The sequence below is a fragment of the Lentinula edodes genome, assembly GCF_021015755.1.
Source record: "Lentinula edodes strain Le(Bin) 0899 ss11 chromosome Unknown C8R40scaffold_9, whole genome shotgun sequence".
NCBI lineage: Eukaryota > Fungi > Basidiomycota > Agaricomycetes > Agaricales > Omphalotaceae > Lentinula > Lentinula edodes.
Window position 1 is genome coordinate 214,237 of NW_025764315.1, and position 23,841 is coordinate 238,077.

Sequence of the window (23,841 nt, forward strand, 5' to 3'; positions counted from 1 at the left end):
GTTAGGGCGCCTAAGTTCAATTTCTTTCCAATTTCCTCTTTTTGAAGCCGCACTATGCCTTTACCAGAAGAAGCAAGCACATCTACGGATCCTGTCTCTTTCTCCTCTCTAGGTCTAATAAAGCCCCTCCTCGAAGCTCTCGAACAACTCAAGTTTACTGAGCCAACTGAAATCCAGCAGCAATCCATCCCCTATGCACTGGAAGGAAGAGATATCATCGGTGTCGCTTCTACTGGTTCAGGAAAAACCGCCGCCTTTGCCCTTCCTATACTGCAAAAACTCTGGGATGAACCAAAAGGACTTTTTGCTTGCGTGCTTGCTCCCACTCGCGAGTTGGCATATCAAATATCTCAACAATTTGAAGCATTGGGATCTGCGATGGGCGTACGATGTGCAGTGATTGTAGGAGGAATGGAAATCACTGCTCAAGCTGTCGCGCTTGCCAAAAAGCCACATATCATTGTAGCAACCCCTGGACGACTGAATGATCACTTGGAGAATACGAAAGGATTCAGCTTGCGGAATCTCAAATACTTGGTGCGTACATTTGGTCCCAGATCTATAACGATATATAACAACTTGATTGCAGGTATTAGATGAAGCTGATAGATTGCTTGACATGGACTTTGGTCCAGTAATCGACAAGATTCTCAAAGTCATACCGAAAGAAAGGTCGACATACTTATTCTCTGCTACAATGTCTACAAAAGTCGCAAAACTACAACGAGCAAGTTTGTCAAATCCCGTCCGGGTGGAAGTATCGTCTAAGTGAGCTTTATGTCCATCCCGTTTCGCTAAGCACAACTAAAAATTGTTACAGATACCAAACTGTTTCGACTCTGCTTCAATACTACTGTCTAATGCCGCAAAAAGAGAAGGATACTTATTTGATCTACCTGGCCAACACACTAGCTCAAAACTCTATCATTATCTTCACAAGAACCGTTCACGATGCTGCAAGGTGTGGTATTCCAGAAATACTCTGCTTCAGTTGCTCACAGATCTGATAGACTTTCGATCATCCTGCGTACATTGGGCTTCCCGGCTATCCCTCTTCATGGGCAGCTCAGTCAAAGCCAAAGATTAGGTTCTTTGAATAAATTCAAAAGTGGTGGCCAACGAGTGCTTGTCGCCACTGATGTCGCCAGTCGGTGAGTGTAGTCTATTCGAACATAATTTGCCTAAGTCTGATTATTTCATTTAGAGGTTTGGATATACCTTCAGTGGACATAGTTATCAACTTTGATATCCCAACGCACTCAAAAGATTACATTCATCGTGTTGGTCGCACAGCCCGAGCAGGTCGAGCAGGAAAATCCATCACCCTCGTGACACAATACGACGTGGAGCTCATACAACGAATCGAAAAGGTCATAGGGAAGAAGATGGAATTATGGGAGACCGATAAGGAGGAAATAGCTTTACTGAGGGAAAGAGCAAATGAAGCCTGTCGTGTCGCTGCAAATGAGCTCAAGGAGCAACAAAATAGTGGCAAGAAACGTAAGAGGGGTGGCGAGGGTGGTCGACGAGATGACAGGGACAGAGATGACGATGTGGTTGAGGCTGGAATGCCAACCCGAAAACGGGCGTCAAGAGGAGGGCGACGGTGAAATTTTGTGTGATGGTCAGGCAGTAACAGACCAAACGCCAGCTAATGTAATCACATTTGCTCCCAATAGTGCGGAAGATGATACTATAGTAGATGGGTATACGTTCCATGCATATTCTATCACTCCGATGAGTAGTAGCCTGAGGTATTCTCAGCGAACAAAGATCGAAAAAAAGACAGGGGACACACTTTAAGAGCATCGGGTATCTGGTTCTGAAAATTAGAAAAGGTATTTGTTGAGCGTACCACGAGTAGAACTGATAGTGCAATGATCTGGCAAATATGAGTCCAATTAGGTTGGAAGTGAACATTGTGGTGGCGACATCTATGCGAAAGTATGAAGTATGTCTTTAGTCTGTAGGAAATGGTAGCTTACAATCAGGAGTGACTGGCGCAACCCCGGCGGGAAGAGTTGGTCGACGAAGAGCGCGATCCAAGACGACCCATACTCCGCCATCCTTTTTGCACCATCGCGTGAGCCCGAAAATGATCAACACTGATAGGTGTCCAATCAGAAGTCCCTTTGCCCATCCTTGGCTTAGAAACGTGTCTTCCGGCACCATACGCCAATTGACCGTCCACTTGTAAAGAAACACACGAGAAAAGTCAAAGGCAGCATTGACGTATGCACGCCAATCCTTGTGAATGAAGGGGTAGGCCAGCATCGTTTGGATTCCCAATATATTCAACGTCTTGCGTAAAGTGTACACAAGGCCGTTCCGCTTCACTAAGATGACCAATAATCCAGGCAAGTAGAGTAAAATTGACATCTTCACGGACAGAGCAACACTGAGGTACGGATGAAAATGAGGTCTACGGAATCCACGTCGCGCACATACCTGAAAATGAGCGTGCCGATATCGTCCATATCATTCTGAATTGCTAATATCGCGGCCTGAACAGCAACAACAGACCAACAGTCGTTGAAGAGACGTAATATATAAAGAGAATGGAGGCGTTTACTAAGTGGAAGGATCAATAACAACCAGTTTGGGATGTTCCCTGCTTTGCCATAAATGGCAGCAGTGAAAGCGACGGATAAGACGTAGAGCAGCGCGTATAGATGTTGTGCGAATCGTATGTTCTTCCCTGAGTCTGTGATGCCATGAAGGAAGCGGAAGATGTACACGTGGCCAGCGGGGTAGCTATAGACGATCTCAGCACCCATGTTCCAGGTCTCACTGAAGATAAAGATGATTTACACAAGGGGACCTGTAGGGCCAGAAATCTTTGAGTAATCTCGTTCACCTTTAAGATACAGTTCGACTTGGATCATGTAAGTCTCCCAGTCGATTTCTGTGTCTGTAAATGATTCTTGGATAAGAAATTGTACAAGACTCTCCGATTATCAGGCGACTTACAAGAGATGAAATGAATGATAAGTTCTGAGAGAATGGCATCTCCAATGACTACAAGAAGGGCTAACACCCAGAAGTATCTGAAGTCTGTGAATAGCAGTCGGATATGCCGAATGAGAGCAAGAGCCATGTCGGATTTTCCCGCGCATTCCCCTCTTCTACTACTTTCACTTTGACTTTGGTTCACTGCGGCTGGCTCCGCTTCAATATGTTTACATTTATTCTCTTCCCTCTCTTTGCTCTTCGAGTCTTGTGCCAAAACATATCCGCACTTCAATCTGACTATCAAACGCCTTATATTTCTGCCGAGCCTTTTGCTCCATATGACCCAGTACGCGCATCAGTCTTTCGGTATCGCCAGCAGCAGTCAGTAAACCTTGGTTCTTGGTGAGCACAAATACACATCTCGCGTAGACGTACATTAAAATTGCTGTAGGTTTGTTCAAGAGCAATGGATGGTTCCTTCCATTTTCGAATGTGCAGCAGAGCCCAAAATTGCAGAAATCGATATAGCTAACGGCGGATGTAATCCTCAAGCTATACTTGAAAAGCATTGGGATACTTTCATCACACAGCAAGACTTCAACTATCTTGCGAGCATTGGTATCAACACCGTACGACTTCCCATCGGTTACTGGTCTCTTGGTCCGAACTTTGTTCAAGACACTCCCTTTGCAAACCTTTCGTCTGTCTACGAGAATGCATGGCCTCATGTCGTTCGTGCTATCAACATGGCTGAAGCGTCGAATATCGCCGTTATCGTAGACTTGCACGGAGCTCCGGGAAGCCAAAATGGTCAAGTAAGTGGATATGACGTCGAAGACATTCCCCTAAGTATTCATTAGTATTCATTATCCATGGCCTATAGCCTCACTCGGGTATATCAGATGGAAAGGCGAATCTGTGCGCCAACTCCACGTATCAAGAGAAGACTCTGCAAGTTGTTCAATATCTCGCAACGGAACTGTGCTTCGTTTCCAATGTAGCCGGCGTCCAGATATTAAATGAACCGGAAGATTGTTCTGAGCTTACCGATTTCTGCGAGTACTGGGTATCTGATGAGTTAAACCATCCTGCTGAACTTGCGCTTAGACACTCTCGCTACTAATGTCATCAGAAGTGCATGTTCTCTGCCAGATTTTCCTGTCTATCTTCATGACGCTTTCGACTTGGATCGTTTCAAAGATTACGTTTCCGCCAAAGTTCCCGATTTCAGTGTTCAAGATCATCATTCCTACTACGTGTATACGCCTCAAGACGACGCCGAACCTGCAGAAAATCACACGACCGACGTCCAAACTACAGTTACTTCTCAACTTGCTAGTGCTAATGACACTTTACTGCACAACCTCATCATTGGAGAATGGTCTTGTGCGCTCACTCCCGACAGTTTGAAGAACGAGTCAGACCCTCAGCAAGCTCGACGTGATTTTTGTACGGCTCAGTATGTTGCCTACACCCGGGACACTCCAGGAAACAGTTTTTGGTGTACGTCTTCTACATTTTCGACTTGTTTCCCCAGATGAAAAAACATACAAACTTCAGCGTACAAGAAGGAAGATTGTGATCCTGACTGGTGTTTCCTCAATGCTGTTAACAACTCGCTCCCTTCGTCGTTCTTCTCTTACGGTTCTGGACCTATTACTTCGGAGCAATACCATATGATCCAACTGCTCGAGCCAGAAATAGTCACTTTAACGGCTGGTAACTTGGTCCCTCGCAGAGATAATACCTTTTCTATATCAAGTGAAGCATCCCCATCGAGATACCGCCATCGTAGCCACGCAATAGCACACCGTCGACAGTTTTCGGGACAAAATACAACTTCGTTTACGTCAACGCTGTCCCCAGAGATGAAAGACTACCAGAATGGATATCAGGAAGGATTTATTACTGCGCAGAAATTCGCGTTATATGGAGGGTCAAGGCTGGGCTTCCTTGGTCAGTATCTTTGGACTGGGATAAGTGGGTCTGGTGATTCTTGGGGGCCGGAAGGAGGCTCCTTTCGACAAGGCTTTGTGCAGGGGTTGAGAGATGCAGAAGATAAGATTTCTGGAATTACAAGGCAACTTTGATAATTATGGCTCTTGGTTTCAACCAAATATTGTTTTGTATATAATTTCGAACTATCCTTCACTCAATCTTTCGCATGGATTAAATATGCTACTTAGATTGAGAATGCTAAAAAAACCCTGTACACACACATCCGAGAGGCAGTCAGTGAGATCACTGCGGTCCGGAATTTCCGGCTTGCTTTTCGCTCATGCAGCGTCTCCACCCACTGCAAACAAATCCTGAATTCTCTATCCTCCGCACAGACTACTTTCACGAATATCGAGTTGAAAATTGGCATCTTGCACGAGATGGGAGTGGTTCTGTCATTCGCCATGCTTCTCCTTGGTCATGGAAACATTCGATAATCCCACTCATAATATCCATTTCGTGGCCTAAAGTGCACCCAAATGCCTTTCCCTTCGTTTAATCCTCCTAATTTCTGTTCGATGAACTAGACTGGATCTTTCACTCGCACCCTCATATTATTGGCCACTATCTTCTTTGTGTGGACGCGTTGTACACAAGTTATTCACGGTCTGTGAAATCACGCTTTTCCCCTCACACTGGTACTCATTTGAATGTAGAGTCCGTCATCGTCCTCCCTGAACACGGAGTTCAACTTGAGACTCATAAAGGGCTACCGCCGCTCACACTATTCATTACTAGACGCTTCGTACCATATACTATTCTAAGGGACGTTGTCATAAATGAGGGAATCAAGAGGTGGGATATCCGCTACTACTTGGTCGCTTTAAAAGAGGGAGCTACAGGCAGTGTTGGACTTGAAGTTTGCTTCCCGGTAAATACTCTCATCCTTCCATAAAATGCTTCCTCAACCAGAAAAGAACATCCTCCCCCATTTTCCCATTCTTTTGCAGGTTTATCGAGACTTACGCGAATTCGTTGCATTACAAATGTCATTGTCTTCACGACCTCCATAGCAATTAGATGATGCATGTGTATGTATACGAAAGCAGTAAATAAATAGAACAATCGTCGATAACATTCATCAGTTGTCTGACAAGATAGGTCGAGAGCTGCCTTCGCTCTCACTGTAGGCACTCAAAAGTTCATCATAACCCTCGTCGTCACCCATGTCCGCAGCACTATCACGATACTTTTTCACATCTGACACTTTTCTTGTACGGGCCTCGGTGGAAATCTTTCTCGGGCGAGACTCCTGTCCTTCCCCCGACGTTTTACGTTGGCGAGTAGGACTTCGACCCTCAGCAGATACCTTTCGGACCTTTCGAGCGGATCGTGGGGAAGTCGAGTTGTTCACATCAGAAAAGCTAGACGCTTTTGGTGTAGTAGCTAGCTCTTGTTCATCGTGAGGCCACTCCACCGCAAGCGAGTTGGGACTAGCGGTAATGATACGTTCGGGGACTATCGTCTGTGGCTGCTGCTGCAAGCGGAGATTTGGAGGTCGAACGTTGCGTTTGGTGCGCACACGGTTGTTCCTTCTCGGAATCTCTGGGACAGACGAGTCGGAGGTATCACCCGGAGGTGGAGGGGTTTTCTTGCGCATAAGCTTTCGTGATTGTAAGGGTGGTTCCAAGGGCATTTCATCAGCTGACTGTGTCTTCTCCAACGGATGCTCTTCGGGAATAATGGTCTGTATGGAGCTTGCCAGAGAGGGCGAGCGCATATGTAATCCATCTAGTGCTGCAGGCGGCGAATCTGGCAGATAAACTTGTCCCCATCCTGGAGATCTTAGAGGAGACACTACGATTGGGCTAGCTAGTGCAGCAGAAGATCCTGAAGAGGACGATAACGAGAGATGTGAGGTGGACCCTGTCCTGAAATGAGGTACCGGAGGAAGATTAGAACCTGCGGGGATAGAGCCGGTCCTTGCGTGGGGAGCCATGGGAGAAATAGATTTTCGATTCAAAGCAACTTTCCTACTTACAGGCGCGGGGCTGTCTGAATCATACTCTGATCTATTTCGCGCGAGTGCGTCAGAGGGCGACAACGAAGAAACTGAGGATAGAGAATCCCGATGGACTGGGTGTTTGTTGCGGGTTTGCATCACTTCATTCCACTGCGTGGGACCATTGAGAGGAGTACTGTTTTCTGATCTTGAAATGGGTCGCTCGCCACGGGGTGTTATGATAGATGTTGAGCCTAACAGCAAAGGCCGCGGACCTGACTTGGGTCTAGGTTGCGGTGTGGCGGGGACAATAGGAGTGGTCTCAGAGCTACGCGTCAATGCAGCCAGGGAGGCCTGCAGATTCCTGGTCTTCTGCATAAGACCCCCTTCAGAGGACGGTGACAATTCGGGACTACTAGGAACATCAACAACGGGGCCGTTCCCATGAAACACCATCGTATCCCGCGGAGGTTTGAAGAACACTGGTCGAGCTGGGGGAGAGTAGACTTTTGATCTGTCAGGGTCTGGAACTGATATTCGTCGGGTTTCGGTTGACTTGAACCAAGAATCCTGATGTGGGTCCGAGTGGCGAAGAGGGTCGACCGAGTGCGGGTGTACTGGGTGATTTTCAGTGGTGTCACTTTTCCGTGTACTCCATGAACTAGCAAGGGCTTTCGCTTGCCAATTGCTACTAACTTTGGAGAACGTAGCAGCCGCATTAGACTCTTTGAGCTTCTCAGCGTAATTCCAGAGACTAGTAGATGACGGCCAGCCTTTGGAAGTTGAAGCGGTCGGCTCGGATTCTGTAACGACTATAGACGGGGATGATGGTGTATGCGGAACAGAATGCGACGAAGATCTGCTACGCGCGAGGGGACTCGGAGGAGGTTCCATCACCGTCTGATTTGTAATCCCTCTCCATATTGTGGCTGCCAATCGGCTGGTTAATTTGGATTCATTGCTGCCCAGCTCAATGTTGCTTTCTGAAGTATCGTCGATAAATATCGCGGGAGACGTGCGTGTGTCTCGGCTGGGAGAGTGAGAGGGAGTGAGAGGGCTTAAAGGAGATGGAGGAGGTTCCATGGCAGTTTGGTTTGTAATCCCTTTCCACACTGTTGTGGCTAATCGTGAAGTTAGGCCAGAATCAATAATCAATTGCTGTGTTTCTGTGTCATTTCCCGAGGCATCCTGATCGTCCTCTGATAGCTCGGAGGGAGACGGAGATCGTTCTGGGGAGGCCTGCTGGTTTGTGAATCCCTTCCACACTGACAGGCGCAAGCGGTCTCCAAATGTGAGAGGATTTATCGCAGCAAGTTTAGCTTCATCCTCACGGCGATGCCGAAGCTCAGAAGCCGTTTGCAAAACACTGTCGATGCCACCCGCTACTTGAATTGGATAATGTTGTAGCAGCGCCATCCCTTGTAAAAATGCATCACTCAATTCCCAAGGGCGCAAGGGTGATGGCGGAGGGACGCCAGCCGCCTCATCTGTCCACAAACTGGGCGACTTGAGCTCGCTTTTGCCGAGTCTAGGATAAGGATGAATAACGTAACTTGGGGACGGGAAAAAAGAATGCACCTGAGGAGAGCAGCCCTTGCACGAAGAAGCATTGCTGTGCATACGTCGACAAGAAATTCCAGCTTAAAATTTTGTCGGTCACGCATCTGGCAGGCAAAGAGGGCATCCCAGACGATGATTACTGATGAAACCGGTAATGTTTGAGTAAGAAGAGGGGCCAGCCATCGACTGCGAAGAAACCAGTTGGCAACTGGGCGTAAGTCAAGAATTGCGCACGCACTATGAATAATGTGGCAAAGCAGGGTCGAGACCTTTCGAAAACTGGTAAACAAGGTGAGGCTAAACCGACTGAAAAGAAGAAGAAGGTACCAGATTGTCGCGCAAATCACTATCAGCCCAATTTAGACGCTCGCTGAACTTGTGCATCCACATATTCCCACCTTCTTCATCTTCCAATTCAGAAAATTCGCCAACCATTGTTTCGAATAACCAAAAAGTGTCAGCTTCTACGTGAGCGAGATCATCCGGCTCGACCTCTTGATTCAAGACCGAGTACAAAGGAAGAAGTAGTGCAGGGATATGAGGCGAGAGATTTCCTGGATTAACCGAAGAATGTAAATACAACAAACGGAGTAACGCAGATGCGTGTCTTTCATGAGCCTGAGCACCGAAAGCGTTGGAAGGGTGAAGAACCGTGGGTCCAGAGTTTCGGTTTTCCGTTGCAGATACTTCAGAAGCGTCATCCGGAGCATCCGGTTCCAATCTTATCTCAGGAATAGACGGCGAGGAATCGGGATGTCGTGTCTTCTGAATAATTTGAAGACGGGCACTGAGATTATTTGAGCAAGTGATTTTCAGGCGGTCCGGAGCAGAGTTATCTAGAGGGCAAAGATTCGAGGATTCCGGTTCATCCTGGAGGCCGCCAAAGAGATCAGAAGGGATGCCTGAAAGTTGTTTGGCGACTTTGACTAAAGAAAGGTCGAGCGATGATAATGGGGTGGTCGGATCTGGAAGGTCTCCAAATGGTGCTAACAACCGACGAACAAGGTCCTACGCGATATGTCAATTCATTGAAAACTTTGTGAAACGGCTATTACACTTACATAGTAATTCTCCCTCTGCTTACTAGCTTCCTTCGACCATGAAGCTTTGAGCACAGGAAGTGTTCCCAGGAGGACTCTTGAAATTTCATTGACGTGACTAGAGAAAACAGTTACCTGGAATGAACTCACCTCCATATTCGAGGTCGAAGTGTAGCAGGTTCATCTGGTATACCTACGGATACCCGTTAGTACAACCCTTGTCGTAGGATATCAAATCTTCGCACCCCGGGCGCAAAGCTTGCGGAGGACAGCTACGTCGACGACAGGTGAGGATTGAGGGTCCAAAATTTCTGAAAGAGGACCCACTCTACGTAACGAATGATCAAAATAAATGAAACTGAAGAGTACATTTGCACTCACATATCCTGACGCCGAGGATCTGGCTGCCATTGCACGCCATACGCCGTTGCGATATTCGAGAGATACGCGTCGATTTGGGTAGCGTTCGGGGGAGGAGCGGTAAGGTCTCTCACAATCTAATATATATGACGATGAGTACCGGCATTTAGGATGAAATGCGAACAGTTTGTACACGATCTGAGACGCATCGGTCGCGGTTCCCCATGGAAGCGCGCGCAAAGTCGGAGCCCATGCGGTTGACCAATAACTCACGTACAACTTGAAGGTCTAAAGACTTGGATGTTAGAAATTCGAGGGAATGGAATGGTTGGAAGGCGACCTCTGGAGTCTACACGAGGAGAAGCATATATGATACTGGATGCAGCTTCAATTACGGCCGGACTAGGAGACCTTTTGTAAGGGTAAGTAAATGACATAGCATGTCGGTAAAGGCTAATGATTACTCACTTGTGTTCCAACTCCATGATATGCTCCAGAATCACACCGACATGCATTACCAACATCTCGAAAACATCTCCCTGTATATCATCCTGGAACAAATTTTGTGCCTTGACCCGCGCTAGGCCGACATTGCCTTGTTGAAGTAAAGTCGCAATATCACGTCGAGTGATACTCCCTCTCGAGTCGTTCTTCTCCTGCAAGTGTCCGAGCCTTTGGCTAGTTAGCCTCAGTTGAGCCTGAAGCAACCATATTGAGCTGTGTAAACATTCTACTCGCATGCTGTAACCGACCTTGACAGAAGTGAGTTCCCATTGAGGTAAAGCCATTCACAGGTCTGTATCGTGACGGTCGTTCAATATTCGTGTAGATGTTGGGCAGTAATCAGAGTAGAAGCGGATGGATCTGGGAGAATTCTATGTACTCATGAAGGAGATTGAGAAGGATTTGCCTTCCCACGTGGACCGTGGACCACTGCACTACATATGGTAACGGGGGGCAGAATTGACCGTCCTGACGGGCAACATTCTAAGTTAAAGAAACAACAGCCCCGTATGTACATTTCTGAGCGACAGATGGGTATTGATCCAAGTGATTCGTTACATGCTCGATGTAAGTGACGAAGTTAATAATACATCCAACCCGGTAGCGGTTTAGAAAGTCGACTCCTTCCTGCACTACTACCGCGTTTGTTTTCGACAGTCGAATGGTGAGGACTGGAAGAAGCGTTGGTCCCCCAGAGAGACTCCCGGCGTTGCTGGCTAATGACACTGATGTGTGGCGTTGACATACTGGAATGTGTAATGTCTTCGGGATTCATTATAGGCAAAATAGATTGACGGCTTTGGCGAGGCTTAGATGATTCGAGGTCGGATGAAGCTGCCCTTAATTTCCGCCGCTTGTACAGCATGACTGCTAGCCCTAGAGCATATACCACAACTACATATGAAAATGATTAGATTCCCATTGGCCATATCGAAGTAAACGCACGGGCAGCAGGAATGATCCAGTTTGCAATCAAGATATAAATATTTAGGAGTCTGCAGACCCCTTCTTCATCTGCAGCTAAGTAATTTGGAATCAGCGCAACGACTATCCATCGTCTAGAAGAGCTTACTTTTGGTAGGACAAGTAAATTTTGCGTTCCACACAACAAAGCTAGATGCAATGCCTGAGCACATATACGGGTAAGTAAAACGCGTACACGCGAGCTCAAGAAGCCAGTTGACCACAGACCAACGTGGGTAATTAATAGCAGCATGAGTCGGGCTCCATCCAACCAAGGGCGGAACGGTAGTATAAGTCTATGCAATCGATGCATTAGTAGGAGAGACATGTAGAAAGCGGCTCCTCCTCACAGAACAAGAAGTAGTACCAAGGTTAATGTATTCGACAATAACATGATTGCGAGGAAAGATTCTAAACAACAATGTCAATATCTGAACGAGAATTGAGTAAGACGGGACGCACTTTCAGAAGTGCCCAAAGCGCTCCACTGGATAAAAAGATCTACACACAATACTACGACCCAGATAAAGCTGATCAACGATATTAATGCTAAGGGGTTGTGTCAATATATGTATAGATGAACACGACGTTACCGATCGATACTCACAGAAAGTAATGGCTCGAGCCTTTAGAAATACAGAGGAATATTCCATAGCAATACAGTCTGGTTCGTACACAAAGAGCGGATAAGGTTGAAGAATCGTGAATGGTTGGCCAGCCAAGGAGCGAGAGAAGAGGAGTCTAGGTCGTTGGGTCGTAACAGTCTTCCGGAGACTCAGTCTAATGAGGATCAGATGAAAGCTTGAGATGGTTCCCACGAGCCATGAATGTTATTGTCCATGCAGGAAACAAAGAGGTAAGGAAACCTTTGTTCGAGCAACTGAATGCGAAAGAGCCTTTTGTTCTACCGTGTGAAAGTGACTACCGCCCAATAAGCCTCGCTTTGGCCACCTTTGCCATCATTCTGGCATCGCGCTGCCTGGCAAGTGAGCAAGATGTTCCACAAAGTATTGCAATGTACTGCTATTGTCTGTACATCGTAAGCATCGGCAAGATGCTAATATGCGAGCTGACCACAACTGAAATTTTTAGCCTATTCGCTGGTGGAATATTCGTATTTCCTCTTCTAGCACCGGCTTTAATAGAGCATCTCAAACTTACTCAGCCTCAATTAAGCTCGATAGCTTTAGCGTACGTTGGCTTGGTATGATTTAGCTCCTTCGAGCTCTGAACTCTATGTAAAGCGGGATGGCCGGTCAATATCCGTTCTCATCCATCGTTGGAAAGCTTATTGACCGCTATGGACCTCGAGTCTGCTCATTCCTCGCCGCTATTATGTTCTCTGCAGCGTTCGGTCTATCTGCGCTGGAAGTATCCTTATCCTCAGCACGCTCCAGCCTTCCGAATGCTGCCGTTGCAGAACGTTTGACTGTATACTTCGCGATGGCTGGATTAGGAACGGTATTATCGTGCGCCCAATTTGTTCGTTCGTCTAAATACATGCCTCTGATCATGATATATTCTACAGTTATTTTTCCTTCGTCTTCTCAGCTACCAAGACTTTTACCAGCTACCTCACTATCGCTTCTGGCATCACAATGTCAATGTTTGGCCTGTCTCCTCTATTTCTATCCTACGTCGGCGGAAGATTTTTCTCTGATACCTCTACGGGCTCCCTGGACGTGACTCGGTTCTTGCTATTCCTTGCCATATCTACCGGTATCGTTCACCTTGCTAGCGCCCTTGTTCTCACCGTTCCTTCAACAACGACATCTCCGTCATCGTCTACTTTGGAAACAGACAGTATCACAAACGAACGAAGCCGCCTTCTAGATAGAGGTCAGTCTCCACATTGTACGTCCGACCCCAGGGATAGTAGTGCACTCGAGTTACTACGGGATTCTAATTTCTGGCTCCTTGCGTTATATATGGTGATGATTCTCGGAGTGGTTCGTCTTTTCTCCTGTTCTACTTAATGATTGGTGCTAACTGATGTTCAAAAATTTAGTGTGAAATGATCATGTCCAATGTTGGGACTATTGCTCTATCATTACCATCCGGGATGGCGCGAACGCTGGTCTCGAAGGGTGAACAAGCAGCGTCCTTACAAGTCAAGATTTTGTCCATCTCGAATACTTTATCACGGCTATTAGTGGGCCCTTTGGCCGACTTCATTTCCCCAGTATTCTCTTACCGGCTTCTGGTAGGATTCGCCACTACCAGGAAGCATCGTATAAGTAGAGTCGTGTTCTTGTCCGGGGCAGCCTCGCTTCTGGCCGCATCATGCGCTTGGATGGTTTTTGGTGTTCGAACCCGTCATGATGTATGGCTTTTGAGGTATGTAAGGAGGCTTTGTATATTACTGGACATAAATTTTGAGAATGACTTTGTTGCAGCGTTGGAACAGGGATCACCTACGGAGCAGTCTTCACTGTCCTGTAAGTGTTACTAATTCCCCGATCTTTTGCTCGTTCACCATTTTTTAGTCCGGGTGTTACTTGTTCAATTTGGGGAATACGCAATCTAGCGCGGAATTTCGGAATCATAACATACTCTCCTTTCGTTGGGACCACTTTTTATTCCTATGTATACGCGCTGATAGTCGCTCGACATTCGCCAAAAGGTATGGCGTGCCAAGGAAGAATTTGTTGGGAAAGCACATTCTACTTTTGCTTGGGGACTTCCTTCGCTGCTCTAGCGATTACTGCGATCCTGTGGCGAAAGTGGTCTGGTAGAACATAACTTATCTGTATTAATCATATGCAAAAAAATCCATAAACTGACAGTTGTAAGTCCCTTCGAGAAAGATCTATCCTTTCCAACGAACGCTAACGAACGATCATAGCCATGTTTCGACTTGAAGTGTATTAGACAATGATACGGTACAGTGTGAATACAGAATAACGCACGAGATCTCTCCAAGTTTCCTCCTCGTCATTCTCCGTTTGCAGTTGATAGACTTGCAAGAAACCTTTGAACCTATTTGAGCATCAGCAGATATCGCAGAGAAAAGGATAATCAGTGCACGTTAGATTGCCTTCATCGGTTACATCCATGAATTGGAGGATTTCTTCCTTCGTATCCTCAGAGAATGGTTCACCGTTAGTATCTGAAGCCCAAGAGTCGAGTCCGGCAGAGTCCAAATATGCATTTGGCGGTAATTCTCCTGAAAAGGGTAACGTGGATTTTGGATTGCAGTATTTTGTAAAGATATGCTTCAAGCAATTTTCGAATGATTCCGAAATTGCACCATCTTCGTCGAGGAGCGATGCCATGATTCTTTTGGGAGATAAGAAAATAAGCGCCAAAAACGCGTGGGTCAGGCGTTTCCTGGGCGTTTCTCTGAATCTTTTGCGCATCATCATCATGTCGCGTACAGAGCCGGTGTCGATTGAGAGTCTGCTGAAGAAACAAAAAGAGGAAAAGGAGGCAGCTGCAAAGGTATACATTGTCAAAGCCTTGAGGGATAGATCTAATCACCTTGCAGCCAAAATTCCTGTCCAAAGAGGAGCGAGCAGCACTGGCCATTGCGAAACGAACACAGGAAATCAAGGAGCAGAAACTCAAGGATGAGAATGCGAAGAAGGATAGGGCTGCACTGGAGAAAGAGGCAGATGGCCTGAGATACCGGGACAATCGACGCTATGGACACCCAGAACGAAATCACCATCACCGCAACGACCGCAACGACCGCCGGACTAACAGCTCTACCAATCCCAATATCCCAACCGGGCCCCGTGCAGACAGAGGCATGGCTCCTCCGCCGCCGCCGGAAAAGACAGCAGAATCTTCATACACACCCCCAATGTCTTCGACAGACATGGATGCCATACGGTCGCGGTATCTTGGTGTCGACAAGAAGAAGCGTAAGATTCGGAAGATGAATGACCGCAAGTTTGTGTTTGACTGGGATGCGCAAGATGACACCTTCGCCAATGACCCTCCGCCCGCAAACCGGCAAGGTGCACAGACCATGTTTGGTAGAGGACATCTTGCTGGAATGGACGATATACGACCGACATCCACCCAGACGTCATCCATTACAGCCAACCTTGCGGACCCCCTTGAACGTCGAAAGGCTCTCAAATCGGGGTTAGACGAGCGTCATTGGTCAGAAAAACCTCTTTCTGAGCTGAAAGAGAGGGATTGGCGTATATTCAGGGAAGACTTTTCGATCAGTGCACGAGGAGGCCAGATTCCTCATCCACTACGAAGTTGGGAAGAAAGTGAAATACCGAAGCCCATCTTAGATGTCATCGCGACAATTGGTTATAAGGAACCTAGTCCTATCCAGAGACAAGCGATTCCCATTGGGCTGAGCAACCGAGATGTCATCGGTATTGCTGAAACCGGTTCTGGAAAGACAGCAGCCTTCGTTATTCCAATGCTTGCATTCATCTCTTCTCTTCCTACTTTCACCGACGAAAACCGTCACCTCGGCCCCTACGCCTTGATCCTTGCTCCCACTCGTGAGCTTGCGCAACAAATTGAATCGGAGTCGAGAAAATTTGCGACGCCATTAGGCTTCAAATGTGTTTCCATTGTTGGTGGACGTGCTGTTGAGGAGCAACAATTTAATTTGCGTGAAGGTGCCGAAATAATCATCGCTACCCCAGGTCGTCTCAAGGATGTCCTTGAGCGTCATGTCCTTGTCCTTTCCCAGTGCCGATATGTTGTTATGGATGAAGCTGACCGTATGGTCCATCTAGGATTTGAAGCAGATCTTTTGTTCATTCTTGATCGACTTCCCAGAAGTGCAATGGATGACGGAGGTGCCGTAGAGTCCGCATTTGATCTCACACCCATGGATGTTGATAGTAACGAATATGGTGAAGGGCAGGAATCTGAGGATCTGTCTCTTGATTCCAAGTCCAAAGTCCGCAACAGGGTCACCACTCTCTTTTCCGCAACTATGCCTCCCGCCGTCGAGCGTCTCGCACGGAAATACCTCAAACGGCCAGCAATCATCACTATTGGTGAAGCTGGTCGCGCTGTGGACACAGTCGAGCAGCGTGTAGAATTCGTGCACGGAGGGGAAGAGAAGAAGAAGCAGAAATTACTGGAAATTCTCAATACAGGCCAATGGGGAAGCCCTATCATCGTTTTTGTCAACCAGAAGAAAACGGCGGATCTCATCGCGAAAGAAGTCGGCCGTGCTGGGTGGTCCACGTCTACTTTACACTCTGGTAAGAATCAGGAGCAACGTGAGGCAGCTTTGCAAGCCCTGAGAGATGGTGCGGCGGACATCCTCGTTGCCACCGATCTGGCTGGACGTGGTATTGATGTTCAGGATGTCACACTGGTCATCAACTACCAAATGGCTTCGACGATTGAAGCGTACGTCCATCGTATAGGTCGTACTGGTCGTGCTGGTAAGTTGGGAACGGCGATAACCCTCTTGACTAACGAGGATGATGAGGTTATGTGCGTATCTACCGATTTTTTCACTAGATGTCTTTGTTTCCTGACGTGCTTCTCTTCATGTAGGTATGATCTTAAACAAGAGATATCCAAGAGTCCCGTATCTAAGGTCCCCCCGGAACTTGCTAAGCATGAAGCTGCTCAACACAAGGTATCGAGGGAAATGAAGAGGAAGAGAGAAGATGATGTTGAGTAAATATTAAAACAAGATCCTTAACATCGCATGGGCAAGTATATCTTCATATTGTAAGTTACGAATATACTTGTGTTGCCCCGAGGATGTACATTGTACATAGTGCAATACTCTAGTGTGTTTTGATACAAGATTAGGACAGTCAATAGCCACCGAGGGCATTAAGGGAAAGATAAATTAACACACATACCACAAGTCTACTCTCTGATATACTGTATATTCATTTTTATCCTCCTACAATTTTTTACCTCTGCATGTATACTCAACATGTCGTCACCAAGAGAATATCATAGTACACAAGGGTACATATCTGCATGTCAAACCTTTCCATCACCCTCTTCTACCTTTTTTGTAGGTTGAGCATCTCCCCCTGCAGCAACAACCTCTGAATCTTCCGGTTCTCTCTGTTCTTTCTTCTCGAACGGGTCATAAATGATACTTTCAAGATGCGCGAGTGCCGCCTAAAAGGATATAAGGCTAGTATGGCGCATATCGGTTATCGTTGATGAAATCACCGCGCACCCTCCCGACTTCGCTTAGCTCTTCGTCTTCCGTGCCAGTGAATACCTCAAAAGTATCGTCTGGCGCATCGATAAATGCTTCGTCAAAATCTTCTTCATCATCGGAACCAGGAGGATCTGGATGAAGCGCTGCACATAGGGATAGAGCTTCAAATATCGGGTCGACTGGGTAGTTGAGATCAGTTTTGGAAAAAGAGAGAGAAAACGCGTCAAACGCACGGGATTCCACGCGACTTGGTACGATATAGAGCACTCGCATGTCCATGTCCTCCTGCGTCTCCTCTTCCTCGTTTTCGTCTTCCTCATCACTCTCATCCGCAGATGGCTTCTTGACATTACCGTTGGTTTTGGGTGCTTCGGGGTCAACAAGCATTTCCATAGCTTTTGCGGAGCTTTCATCCAGCTGACAGTATATGGACGGTGGTGTGTCTCCCCTGGAGACGGCGTGTAGTGTAATCGATGGGTATTCGATTTGGAATCCTTTGCCTGTTTTTGACATGAATATCAGAACACTGTGGTACTTTCGTTATGAGAGATGTCATGATTTAGAAAGTGATCATGATGTACCTCTCTAGGACATACAGAATTCCTTCTTTTGCATCATCCTCGCTGAAACCATCGAGGGATGGCTCAAATGTTACGGAAACAGATTCTTCCTTGTGACGGAGAACGGGAGGAATGTCATTAAAGGAAGCGGGAGTCGAGCCAACTATGATTCTGTGTTCTTCAGGAGACACGAATCCGGGAACGGAGGTTACCAATGTTGCCGCCATAGCTAGCGAAGATGAGCGCGTTGAAGAAAATGTTGCACTGCCACATTCTGGGCGCTTTTCCTTATAAGTTATCCAGATGCAGCCAGCTCACGAGACAAAACATCAGTCCACGCTCGAATATTCTTTCTCCCCTCAGCTTACATTACATTTAGCACAAAAAAGCCACTCCGATGATTACTCTTCTATAGGAACAACCGGAACAACACTGTGGCTTGGTGCACAGTGTCTTTCGGCCTATATTGCCCAGTATCACAAGCCATCTCGCAACACGTCGAATGCCAGAGCCATTGAGTTAGGGAGTGGAATAGGACTCTCTGCGTGAGCACGCACTGTCTTTTACTCCTGAGATCTATTTCTCAACATTTCCCTCCCAGTCTCGTTCTCAGTGCTCTCGGGTATTCTACCGTTTACGCGACAGATACGAAACTAGTCATCAGCAGTGTCCTAGCTAGAAATATTGAATCCAATTTTCATGTCGCTGCGAAGCCTAGTCGAGAAATATTGGTCCGAGAATTAGATTGGCACGTTCTACCTGAAAATTGGAACTGGGATAATGACTGTGCTATCGCGTCCAATACCCCGCGATTATCTGATGGCACCAACGTCCTCTCTTCTCCTTTCAATCTTATAATCACTTCCGACACTGTGTACGAAGAGTCAATTGTCGAGCCCCTTCTACGCACTCTTCATGCGCTCTCCTTACAGTCTTTAGCTGCCTGTAAATTGGAATCTAAATCTTCCCGCCCCCCTTGTTCTCCTCTAATTCTCCTCTGTCTCGAACGCCGGGATCCTGCTTTCATCGACTCTGTTCTTTCTTCGGCTAGAGATCAGTGGTCCTTCTCGACGGAACAAGTGCCCAAGAGGAAACTTGCTAAAGTGATGCAAAAACATGTTGGAAGGGAAAAGTGGGAGAGCAGTCAGGCAGAATGGGAAGGAGTGGAAATATGGAAATTGTTGCTTTGTATAACGAACTGATACTGAATGGTATGTATGATCGAAAGTACGGATCGTCGAAAAACTGGCTTGTAAATTATGACCTCGGTAGAATAAGGTAGAATGCAGTGAGGCGTTGGATAAACTGAGATAACCGCCGGACCGACGGCTACCAACGGGGTTTCCGACGGAGTTTAAACGGCTAATTATCAGATTTCACCAGCATGAAGTCTTTCTTCCTTTTTCACTCTATCCTCAACATTTGTTAGTGCTTTTTTCCCATTAGCAAACGTTCATTCCTCTTATGACAATCGGCGACGCGAGGAAGGAACCGTCGTCGAACGACTCGTCTGATTCTGGCATGAAACAACATCCATCTACCGAGAAACACTTGACTGGAACTGAAGCGGCTTCCAGTGGTGTGAGCGAACCACAATCAAAGCTCCATGTATTCCTCGCAACCCTTCCACTGTGGGTTAGCAGCAATCTCACCAAGCCACGGTCGTTGAAGACTTTGCTTCGGTGCTGGCTAGCCTCATGGGTAGGGTTCATTATCATTCTTCCGGATGCCTCGCTCAACGTCCTTGGCACTGCGTGCGTCAAACTGCTTCCTCTTGAATGCTCGTAGAATTGACAACAAATCATTTCTTCAGCGGATTCTTCGCAATGCTCTGCAGTTTCTTCCTACCTCCAAATCTACCAGTGCAGCTATTCTGCTTTATGATGCTCACGCTTGTTGTCGGGCTGTGCTTCAGCTGGGGCATCGGTATAGCAGCAATGCGTGCAGCCAATGCCGTGAGGAGTACCGCACATATTCAAGCAGTCGCACTACAGATACAACAAAGGTACCGCGCGCGCCTCCTTGTCTCTCGCCTTTGCTCTCTATTCACCATCATCTGTGTATAGCATCAAAAGTAATCCTACTTTCCAAGCTGATCCCACTCTAGCATTAACTACGGCTATATACAATGGCAAATTTCTCGACATTCGGTATATATTCTTGGCTTTTATCATGTTCATCGGCTTATGCTCCCGCAGCGCTTCTGTGATATATGGCTGCTTTCTTGGCTTTTTCGCCTTTATCTACGGCTTGATCAGAGCTTACATACCAGTGCTCACCTTCACTTCTATCTTTGCAACGATTGGGCGTAAGTCAATCTCAACTTATGTAGGGACAAGTTGACGAATGTTTCCCTTGCAGTCGATATTTTCTGCGTATGTTTGATAAACTATCTGCTTTCATTCTAATTTATCATCTACACAACAGACCTTTGGTCCCCTCCTTCCGACTGCTGAATACACCCTGCTCAAGACATTTTTGATTTCCGTGGGCTGTTATACCGGTATCGCTCTGATAACCACCCTTTTCGTTTTTCCTGAAACTATGAGCCATTCTGCCTTACGATCTGTATGCGAGCAACTGGACAGGGTAGAAAAATTTGTGACGATGCAGGGAGAGGTTCTCAAAACCGTCGATAGAGAGGATGGCCAAGCTGGAATTGACATGTTCAAACCAGGAACCCTGCTTCTGACGAAGCTGGACGGAATAAAGACCATGATGGTGGCCGTCATGAGGCAATGTGGGTTTTTTTTCTTAATCGCGTACGCCGTATACGCTTCCTGTATGAACTGGTTCATGTTTTTGCCTCTGCAGTGAATGCTACTTCCGGCATGATCTCGCTCGAATTCAGCTATGGTAAATGGAGCTCTGACGATGTGAAGGACTTGATCACTCCTCTCAGAGGTATTGTCGCACGTTCCATAGGTTTGGACAGTTTTTCAAAAATCGTTTGGCGGACGACGGATTTGGCTGAGGACCCGCCGAATACCACCACCACTCTTAATCCTTCCAACAAAACGTTCACATCGGTCGATCCCTCCATCAATGCATACAACGACGCACATCTCCTTCGACAAATGACAAGCCAAACCCTCCAATATGAGAACAGTCATCACCTTCGTATCGTAGACATCCTTCCACTAGCTGAGACTGCTACCTTCGAGCTGCGCAAAGCAATTGTTACTGCTGTCGCTGTTACGCGCAAGAATCTTGACAATGTCAACCGGCATCGGTGGACGCGACATCCAGATATCGATGGGGAGTTGATAAGAGAATTAGATGCTGCATATGAGAGCTTAACCGCAGCGCTCAAGGATTTCACCCAAGACAATCAAAACGCAAAGAGAATGCAAATCCTCAAACCTTTCCTCGCCCTTTTACAAAAAGAAGACGGAACTGTTCTAACGAAATCCGAACAAGAAGCTTTACCCTTCCGATCTCTCTTCATTGCCTTTGTTCTCGGCACGAATCTCGTTTCGCTCTCTGAGGCGGTAATCGCGATGATGAATATCGTGAGAACAACGACCGCGAAGAGGCAACAGAACAGACTTTGGGCCCCTAAAGGTTTGCGGAAGATCGGGAAGTTGCTCAGAGGGGCCGGGGGAAGTGGAGAGGAAGCTGATGGGGGTCAAGCATTCGGGGAGGATGCTATACCGTCAAAGGAAGATTTCGATGATACTGGATCAGAAAAAAGTCATAGTAAATTTTTTTTTCGAGTTACGAAATCTGTTCAGATATATTGATCTTAATATTTGGCAGAGCTCGATCCCGACAGCAGACCGCCTACAAACATTTTCCAAAAGATAATGAATAAATTGCACGGCTTATATCGCTGGTGCGGAACTCCGGAAGCAAAGGTACATCCCGTGCAATTCCCCTTCTACAGAGTTAACCTCGATATCCTAGTTTGCCTTTAAGTACGCGTTCATCAGCATTGCGACCTGGATTCCGGCGGTAGTCAACAACTCTGCTAGTCAGCACCCTTCATATATTTTTGTTTTGCGCGCATTCCAATCCTTTATCGTCTAGATTTCTATTACGAGGAAAAGGGCGTTTGGTGAGATCCTAGTTTTTGCCGATTTCCTGGTCAAGCTCATTGTTATGTAGGGCACTGATCATGGCCCAGACCACGTTGAATATCTATGCTTCTGTGAATACATCTACTACGTATCCTATGAAAACTACTGAGTGATTATTCTGATATATGCAGGATCAAGTGTTCAACCTCGTCATTCGTCTAATAGGCACGTTCGTCGGGGCCATCCTTGGGCTTGCTGCGTGGTATATCGGTACATTTACTCAACTTCAACGTTTCTCGCGAATGACCTTTGACAAACCCTTCTTTCTCCTCAGGAAACGGAAATGGTGTGGGCAATCCTTACGGCGCTGCTGCTGTCACTGCTGTATTCATGCCACCATTGCTATTCGTAAGGAACTTTGCCCCGCAGAGATATTTGCCAGGTGTCCTGTTAGGTTGTGTAAGTTTTGCCTTCAACTACAAGGCTTTTTCGTGGATGATGGAAATTTTTCTGACTCAGGCTACCTTTGCACTTGTTATGGGATATTCATGGGTGGATGGACACGTTGCGCAGTTCTCGAGTCCTGGTATGTTCTTTAGGAATGTCATGTTCGTCCAAATCAAAACTTGTCCTTATAGGTATCGGATGGTCTATCGCCTGGAAACGATTTACCCTGGTCATTATAGGTATGTTCTTTGTCCTTCGTCTGAATTTCTGCTTGACTTATTTCTTGTTATCTAGGCTCAACAGCGGCTTTCATCATCATGATGCTTCCGCCATCATCTGGTCGGAAAGCTGTCCGTCTTCGAAATGCATTTGTTATTACCGGCCTTGGCAATCTCTATTCTTTCCTCATGTCAACTTGGCTGTCAGATGCCCCGCTTTCAAATAAAGCTGTTGAGCCAGAATCCGATTCTTCTACCACCCTAGATGACAACCGAGACACTCAAAAACAACTCGATGCTGAGGCTACTCCTGCTCCCTCTCAACCTGATCCTAGTCACCCTATCCATTCGGTTCGATGGCTTGATAAATTCCGAGTCAGACTTCTGAGCTTGTCAGATGAGTTGAACGCGTTGAAGCAATTGACCATGACAGCAACATGGGAGGGGAGCATCCGGGGCAAGTGGCCTGCAGAAGAGTATACTGCTTTGCTGGATGCGGAAGGAGAGATGCTTATTGGGTTGGCACTTGTAGGTGATGTTTTCAAATGGGATTGTTTCTCAAATGCAACTAACTATTGTAGCTCGGAGGCGCATTGGCGCATTTGACTGATGAGTCCCGTGTGGCATTCATGCACAACACCCGCGTACTGAACCCTAATCTAGTACGTCCACCTTCCATCCACTGTGTTCCGCAGCCTTAACGTATTTCCCTTTTATGTCTAGATTGCGGATGTCATGACCGCTTTCTCGCTCATCTCACAGTCATTGCGCAACGGAGAGCCACTTCATCAAGTGCTACCTCAAAGCCTTGTCGGTCGACTATTGTACCACCACTATAATCATCATAACCTTCACGAGGGTTTGCCCGATAGAGCTCACGGGGGAGACGGCATCACTGTCGAGACCCTTTCTTCGTTGGACTACATGTTTTATGCGACAGGCATAGTTGCTGTCTTCCTTGTGCTCAAGGTAAGATTTTTTTCAAAGCGGCCGCGACGATCTTTGACTTTTTTTATTTTTTTCAAGTCGGTTGATGATTTACAAAAGATCACGAGGAGACTATGTGGCGAAGTTCCATTCGAAGGTTTTGAAAAGTGGAGAAGTCAGTTCGAGAGTGCACATGCTACATCATAATCATTCGTATCTTCAAATCATTC

At 46.7% G+C, this 23,841-nt stretch overlaps 12 protein-coding genes across 12 annotated transcripts; 7 read left to right on the forward strand and 5 right to left on the reverse strand.

Moving 5' to 3' along the window:
* Window positions 1-35: 35 nt before the first annotated feature.
* C8R40DRAFT_1094055 (DEAD-domain-containing protein) lies at window positions 36-1,792 on the forward strand. The gene is made up of 5 exons (XM_046227635.1): window positions 36-537; window positions 590-768; window positions 821-961; window positions 1,011-1,151; window positions 1,205-1,792. Exons 1-5 carry the CDS (start codon window positions 55-57, stop codon window positions 1,608-1,610), a joined length of 1,350 nt encoding a protein of 449 aa, XP_046088596.1. The 5' UTR covers window positions 36-54; the 3' UTR covers window positions 1,611-1,792.
* On the reverse strand, window positions 1,626-3,097 carry C8R40DRAFT_1159538 (glycosyltransferase family 58 protein; the record flags this gene model as incomplete). Its single annotated transcript, XM_046229893.1, has 6 exons — window positions 1,626-1,749; window positions 1,799-1,934; window positions 1,986-2,398; window positions 2,449-2,754; window positions 2,812-2,911; window positions 2,971-3,097. The coding sequence occupies 6 exons, from the start codon at window positions 3,095-3,097 to the stop codon at window positions 1,626-1,628; spliced, it is 1,206 nt and encodes a 401-aa protein (XP_046088597.1).
* Window positions 3,098-3,122: 25 nt separating this feature from the next.
* Window positions 3,123-5,119, forward strand: C8R40DRAFT_1094061 (glycoside hydrolase superfamily). Its single transcript, XM_046227636.1, has 5 exons — window positions 3,123-3,354; window positions 3,404-3,767; window positions 3,836-4,007; window positions 4,060-4,455; window positions 4,513-5,119. Exons 1-5 carry the CDS (start codon window positions 3,176-3,178, stop codon window positions 5,040-5,042), a joined length of 1,641 nt encoding a protein of 546 aa, XP_046088598.1. The 5' UTR covers window positions 3,123-3,175; the 3' UTR covers window positions 5,043-5,119.
* Window positions 5,120-5,230: 111 nt separating this feature from the next.
* C8R40DRAFT_1159540 (uncharacterized protein) lies at window positions 5,231-5,963 on the forward strand (the record flags this gene model as incomplete). Its single annotated transcript, XM_046229894.1, has 4 exons — window positions 5,231-5,443; window positions 5,478-5,556; window positions 5,607-5,821; window positions 5,868-5,963. The coding sequence occupies 4 exons, from the start codon at window positions 5,231-5,233 to the stop codon at window positions 5,961-5,963; spliced, it is 603 nt and encodes a 200-aa protein (XP_046088599.1).
* Window positions 5,964-6,031: 68 nt separating this feature from the next.
* C8R40DRAFT_1159541 (regulator of Vps4 activity in the MVB pathway-domain-containing protein) lies at window positions 6,032-10,640 on the reverse strand (the record flags this gene model as incomplete). Its single annotated transcript, XM_046229895.1, has 12 exons — window positions 6,032-8,420; window positions 8,441-8,638; window positions 8,691-8,731; window positions 8,780-9,460; window positions 9,514-9,589; window positions 9,643-9,685; window positions 9,738-9,820; window positions 9,874-9,989; window positions 10,046-10,131; window positions 10,193-10,263; window positions 10,321-10,550; window positions 10,605-10,640. 12 exons carry the CDS (start codon window positions 10,638-10,640, stop codon window positions 6,032-6,034), a joined length of 4,050 nt encoding a protein of 1,349 aa, XP_046088600.1.
* A 148-nt stretch (window positions 10,641-10,788) lies between these two features.
* Window positions 10,789-12,262, reverse strand: C8R40DRAFT_899508 (uncharacterized protein). The gene is made up of 7 exons (XM_046236620.1): window positions 11,927-12,262; window positions 11,782-11,868; window positions 11,670-11,730; window positions 11,548-11,615; window positions 11,429-11,482; window positions 11,302-11,376; window positions 10,789-11,223 (listed from the first exon to the last, which is right to left on the reverse strand). Exons 1-7 carry the CDS (start codon window positions 11,970-11,972, stop codon window positions 10,937-10,939), a joined length of 678 nt encoding a protein of 225 aa, XP_046088601.1. The 5' UTR covers window positions 11,973-12,262; the 3' UTR covers window positions 10,789-10,936.
* A 111-nt stretch (window positions 12,263-12,373) lies between these two features.
* On the forward strand, window positions 12,374-14,061 carry C8R40DRAFT_1159542 (major facilitator superfamily domain-containing protein; the record flags this gene model as incomplete). The annotated part of the gene is made up of 6 exons (XM_046229896.1): window positions 12,374-12,510; window positions 12,564-12,788; window positions 12,848-13,268; window positions 13,328-13,656; window positions 13,716-13,757; window positions 13,806-14,061. 6 exons carry the CDS (start codon window positions 12,374-12,376, stop codon window positions 14,059-14,061), a joined length of 1,410 nt encoding a protein of 469 aa, XP_046088602.1.
* A 66-nt stretch (window positions 14,062-14,127) lies between these two features.
* Window positions 14,128-14,585, reverse strand: C8R40DRAFT_1009564 (uncharacterized protein; the record flags this gene model as incomplete). Its single annotated transcript, XM_046222839.1, has 3 exons — window positions 14,128-14,175; window positions 14,229-14,298; window positions 14,347-14,585. Coding segments are annotated over 3 exons (357 nt in total), but the record flags the coding sequence as incomplete, so codon positions are not given.
* Window positions 14,586-14,685: 100 nt separating this feature from the next.
* Window positions 14,686-16,936, forward strand: C8R40DRAFT_1040053 (P-loop containing nucleoside triphosphate hydrolase protein; the record flags this gene model as incomplete). The annotated part of the gene is made up of 3 exons (XM_046223882.1): window positions 14,686-14,760; window positions 14,807-16,743; window positions 16,807-16,936. 3 exons carry the CDS (start codon window positions 14,686-14,688, stop codon window positions 16,934-16,936), a joined length of 2,142 nt encoding a protein of 713 aa, XP_046088604.1.
* Window positions 16,937-17,092: 156 nt separating this feature from the next.
* Window positions 17,093-18,271, reverse strand: C8R40DRAFT_899501 (regulator of volume decrease after cellular swelling-domain-containing protein). Its single transcript, XM_046236619.1, has 3 exons — window positions 18,022-18,271; window positions 17,674-17,966; window positions 17,093-17,619 (listed from the first exon to the last, which is right to left on the reverse strand). The coding sequence occupies exons 1-3, from the start codon at window positions 18,225-18,227 to the stop codon at window positions 17,411-17,413; spliced, it is 708 nt and encodes a 235-aa protein (XP_046088605.1). The 5' UTR covers window positions 18,228-18,271; the 3' UTR covers window positions 17,093-17,410.
* Window positions 18,263-19,295, forward strand: C8R40DRAFT_1094083 (uncharacterized protein). Its single transcript, XM_046227637.1, has 2 exons — window positions 18,263-18,545; window positions 18,602-19,295. The coding sequence occupies exons 1-2, from the start codon at window positions 18,304-18,306 to the stop codon at window positions 19,200-19,202; spliced, it is 843 nt and encodes a 280-aa protein (XP_046088606.1). The 5' UTR covers window positions 18,263-18,303; the 3' UTR covers window positions 19,203-19,295.
* A 226-nt stretch (window positions 19,296-19,521) lies between these two features.
* C8R40DRAFT_1039842 (uncharacterized protein) lies at window positions 19,522-23,818 on the forward strand (the record flags this gene model as incomplete). The annotated part of the gene is made up of 20 exons (XM_046223870.1): window positions 19,522-19,754; window positions 19,814-20,005; window positions 20,076-20,150; window positions 20,199-20,308; window positions 20,362-20,375; window positions 20,428-20,740; window positions 20,815-21,693; window positions 21,760-21,857; window positions 21,907-21,973; window positions 22,030-22,057; window positions 22,108-22,150; window positions 22,211-22,289; window positions 22,354-22,478; window positions 22,539-22,605; window positions 22,658-22,705; window positions 22,761-22,915; window positions 22,988-23,212; window positions 23,266-23,346; window positions 23,408-23,653; window positions 23,711-23,818. The coding sequence occupies 20 exons, from the start codon at window positions 19,522-19,524 to the stop codon at window positions 23,816-23,818; spliced, it is 3,186 nt and encodes a 1,061-aa protein (XP_046088607.1).
* Window positions 23,819-23,841: the final 23 nt, after the last annotated feature.

Coding starts and splice junctions, on each gene's coding strand:
- C8R40DRAFT_1094055 (XM_046227635.1), top strand. CDS start 55: ATGCCTTTACCAGAAGAAGCAAGCACATCTACGGATCCTGTCTCTTTC. Junction 538..589: donor TGCGGAATCTCAAATACTTG/GTGCGTACATTT, acceptor ACTTGATTGCAG/GTATTAGATGAAGCTGATAG. Junction 1,152..1,204: donor GCCACTGATGTCGCCAGTCG/GTGAGTGTAGTC, acceptor TATTTCATTTAG/AGGTTTGGATATACCTTCAG.
- C8R40DRAFT_1094061 (XM_046227636.1), top strand. CDS start 3,176: ATGTTTACATTTATTCTCTTCCCTCTCTTTGCTCTTCGAGTCTTGTGC. Junction 4,008..4,059: donor TTCTGAGCTTACCGATTTCT/GCGAGTACTGGG, acceptor ACTTGCGCTTAG/ACACTCTCGCTACTAATGTC. Junction 4,456..4,512: donor TCCAGGAAACAGTTTTTGGT/GTACGTCTTCTA, acceptor TACAAACTTCAG/CGTACAAGAAGGAAGATTGT.
- C8R40DRAFT_899508 (XM_046236620.1), bottom strand. CDS start 11,972: ATGGAATATTCCTCTGTATTTCTAAAGGCTCGAGCCATTACTTTCT. Junction 11,869..11,926: donor GGCTCGAGCCATTACTTTCT/GTGAGTATCGAT, acceptor ACAACCCCTTAG/CATTAATATCGTTGATCAGC. Junction 11,224..11,301: donor CTGGATCATTCCTGCTGCCC/GTGCGTTTACTT, acceptor TAGGGCTAGCAG/TCATGCTGTACAAGCGGCGG.
- C8R40DRAFT_899501 (XM_046236619.1), bottom strand. CDS start 18,227: ATGGCGGCAACATTGGTAACCTCCGTTCCCGGATTCGTGTCTCCTGAA. Junction 17,967..18,021: donor ATTCTGTATGTCCTAGAGAG/GTACATCATGAT, acceptor AAAGTACCACAG/TGTTCTGATATTCATGTCAA. Junction 17,620..17,673: donor ACCAAGTCGCGTGGAATCCC/GTGCGTTTGACG, acceptor TCAACTACCCAG/TCGACCCGATATTTGAAGCT.
- C8R40DRAFT_1094083 (XM_046227637.1), top strand. CDS start 18,304: ATGCAGCCAGCTCACGAGACAAAACATCAGTCCACGCTCGAATATTCT. Junction 18,546..18,601: donor AGTGGAATAGGACTCTCTGC/GTGAGCACGCAC, acceptor TTTCCCTCCCAG/TCTCGTTCTCAGTGCTCTCG.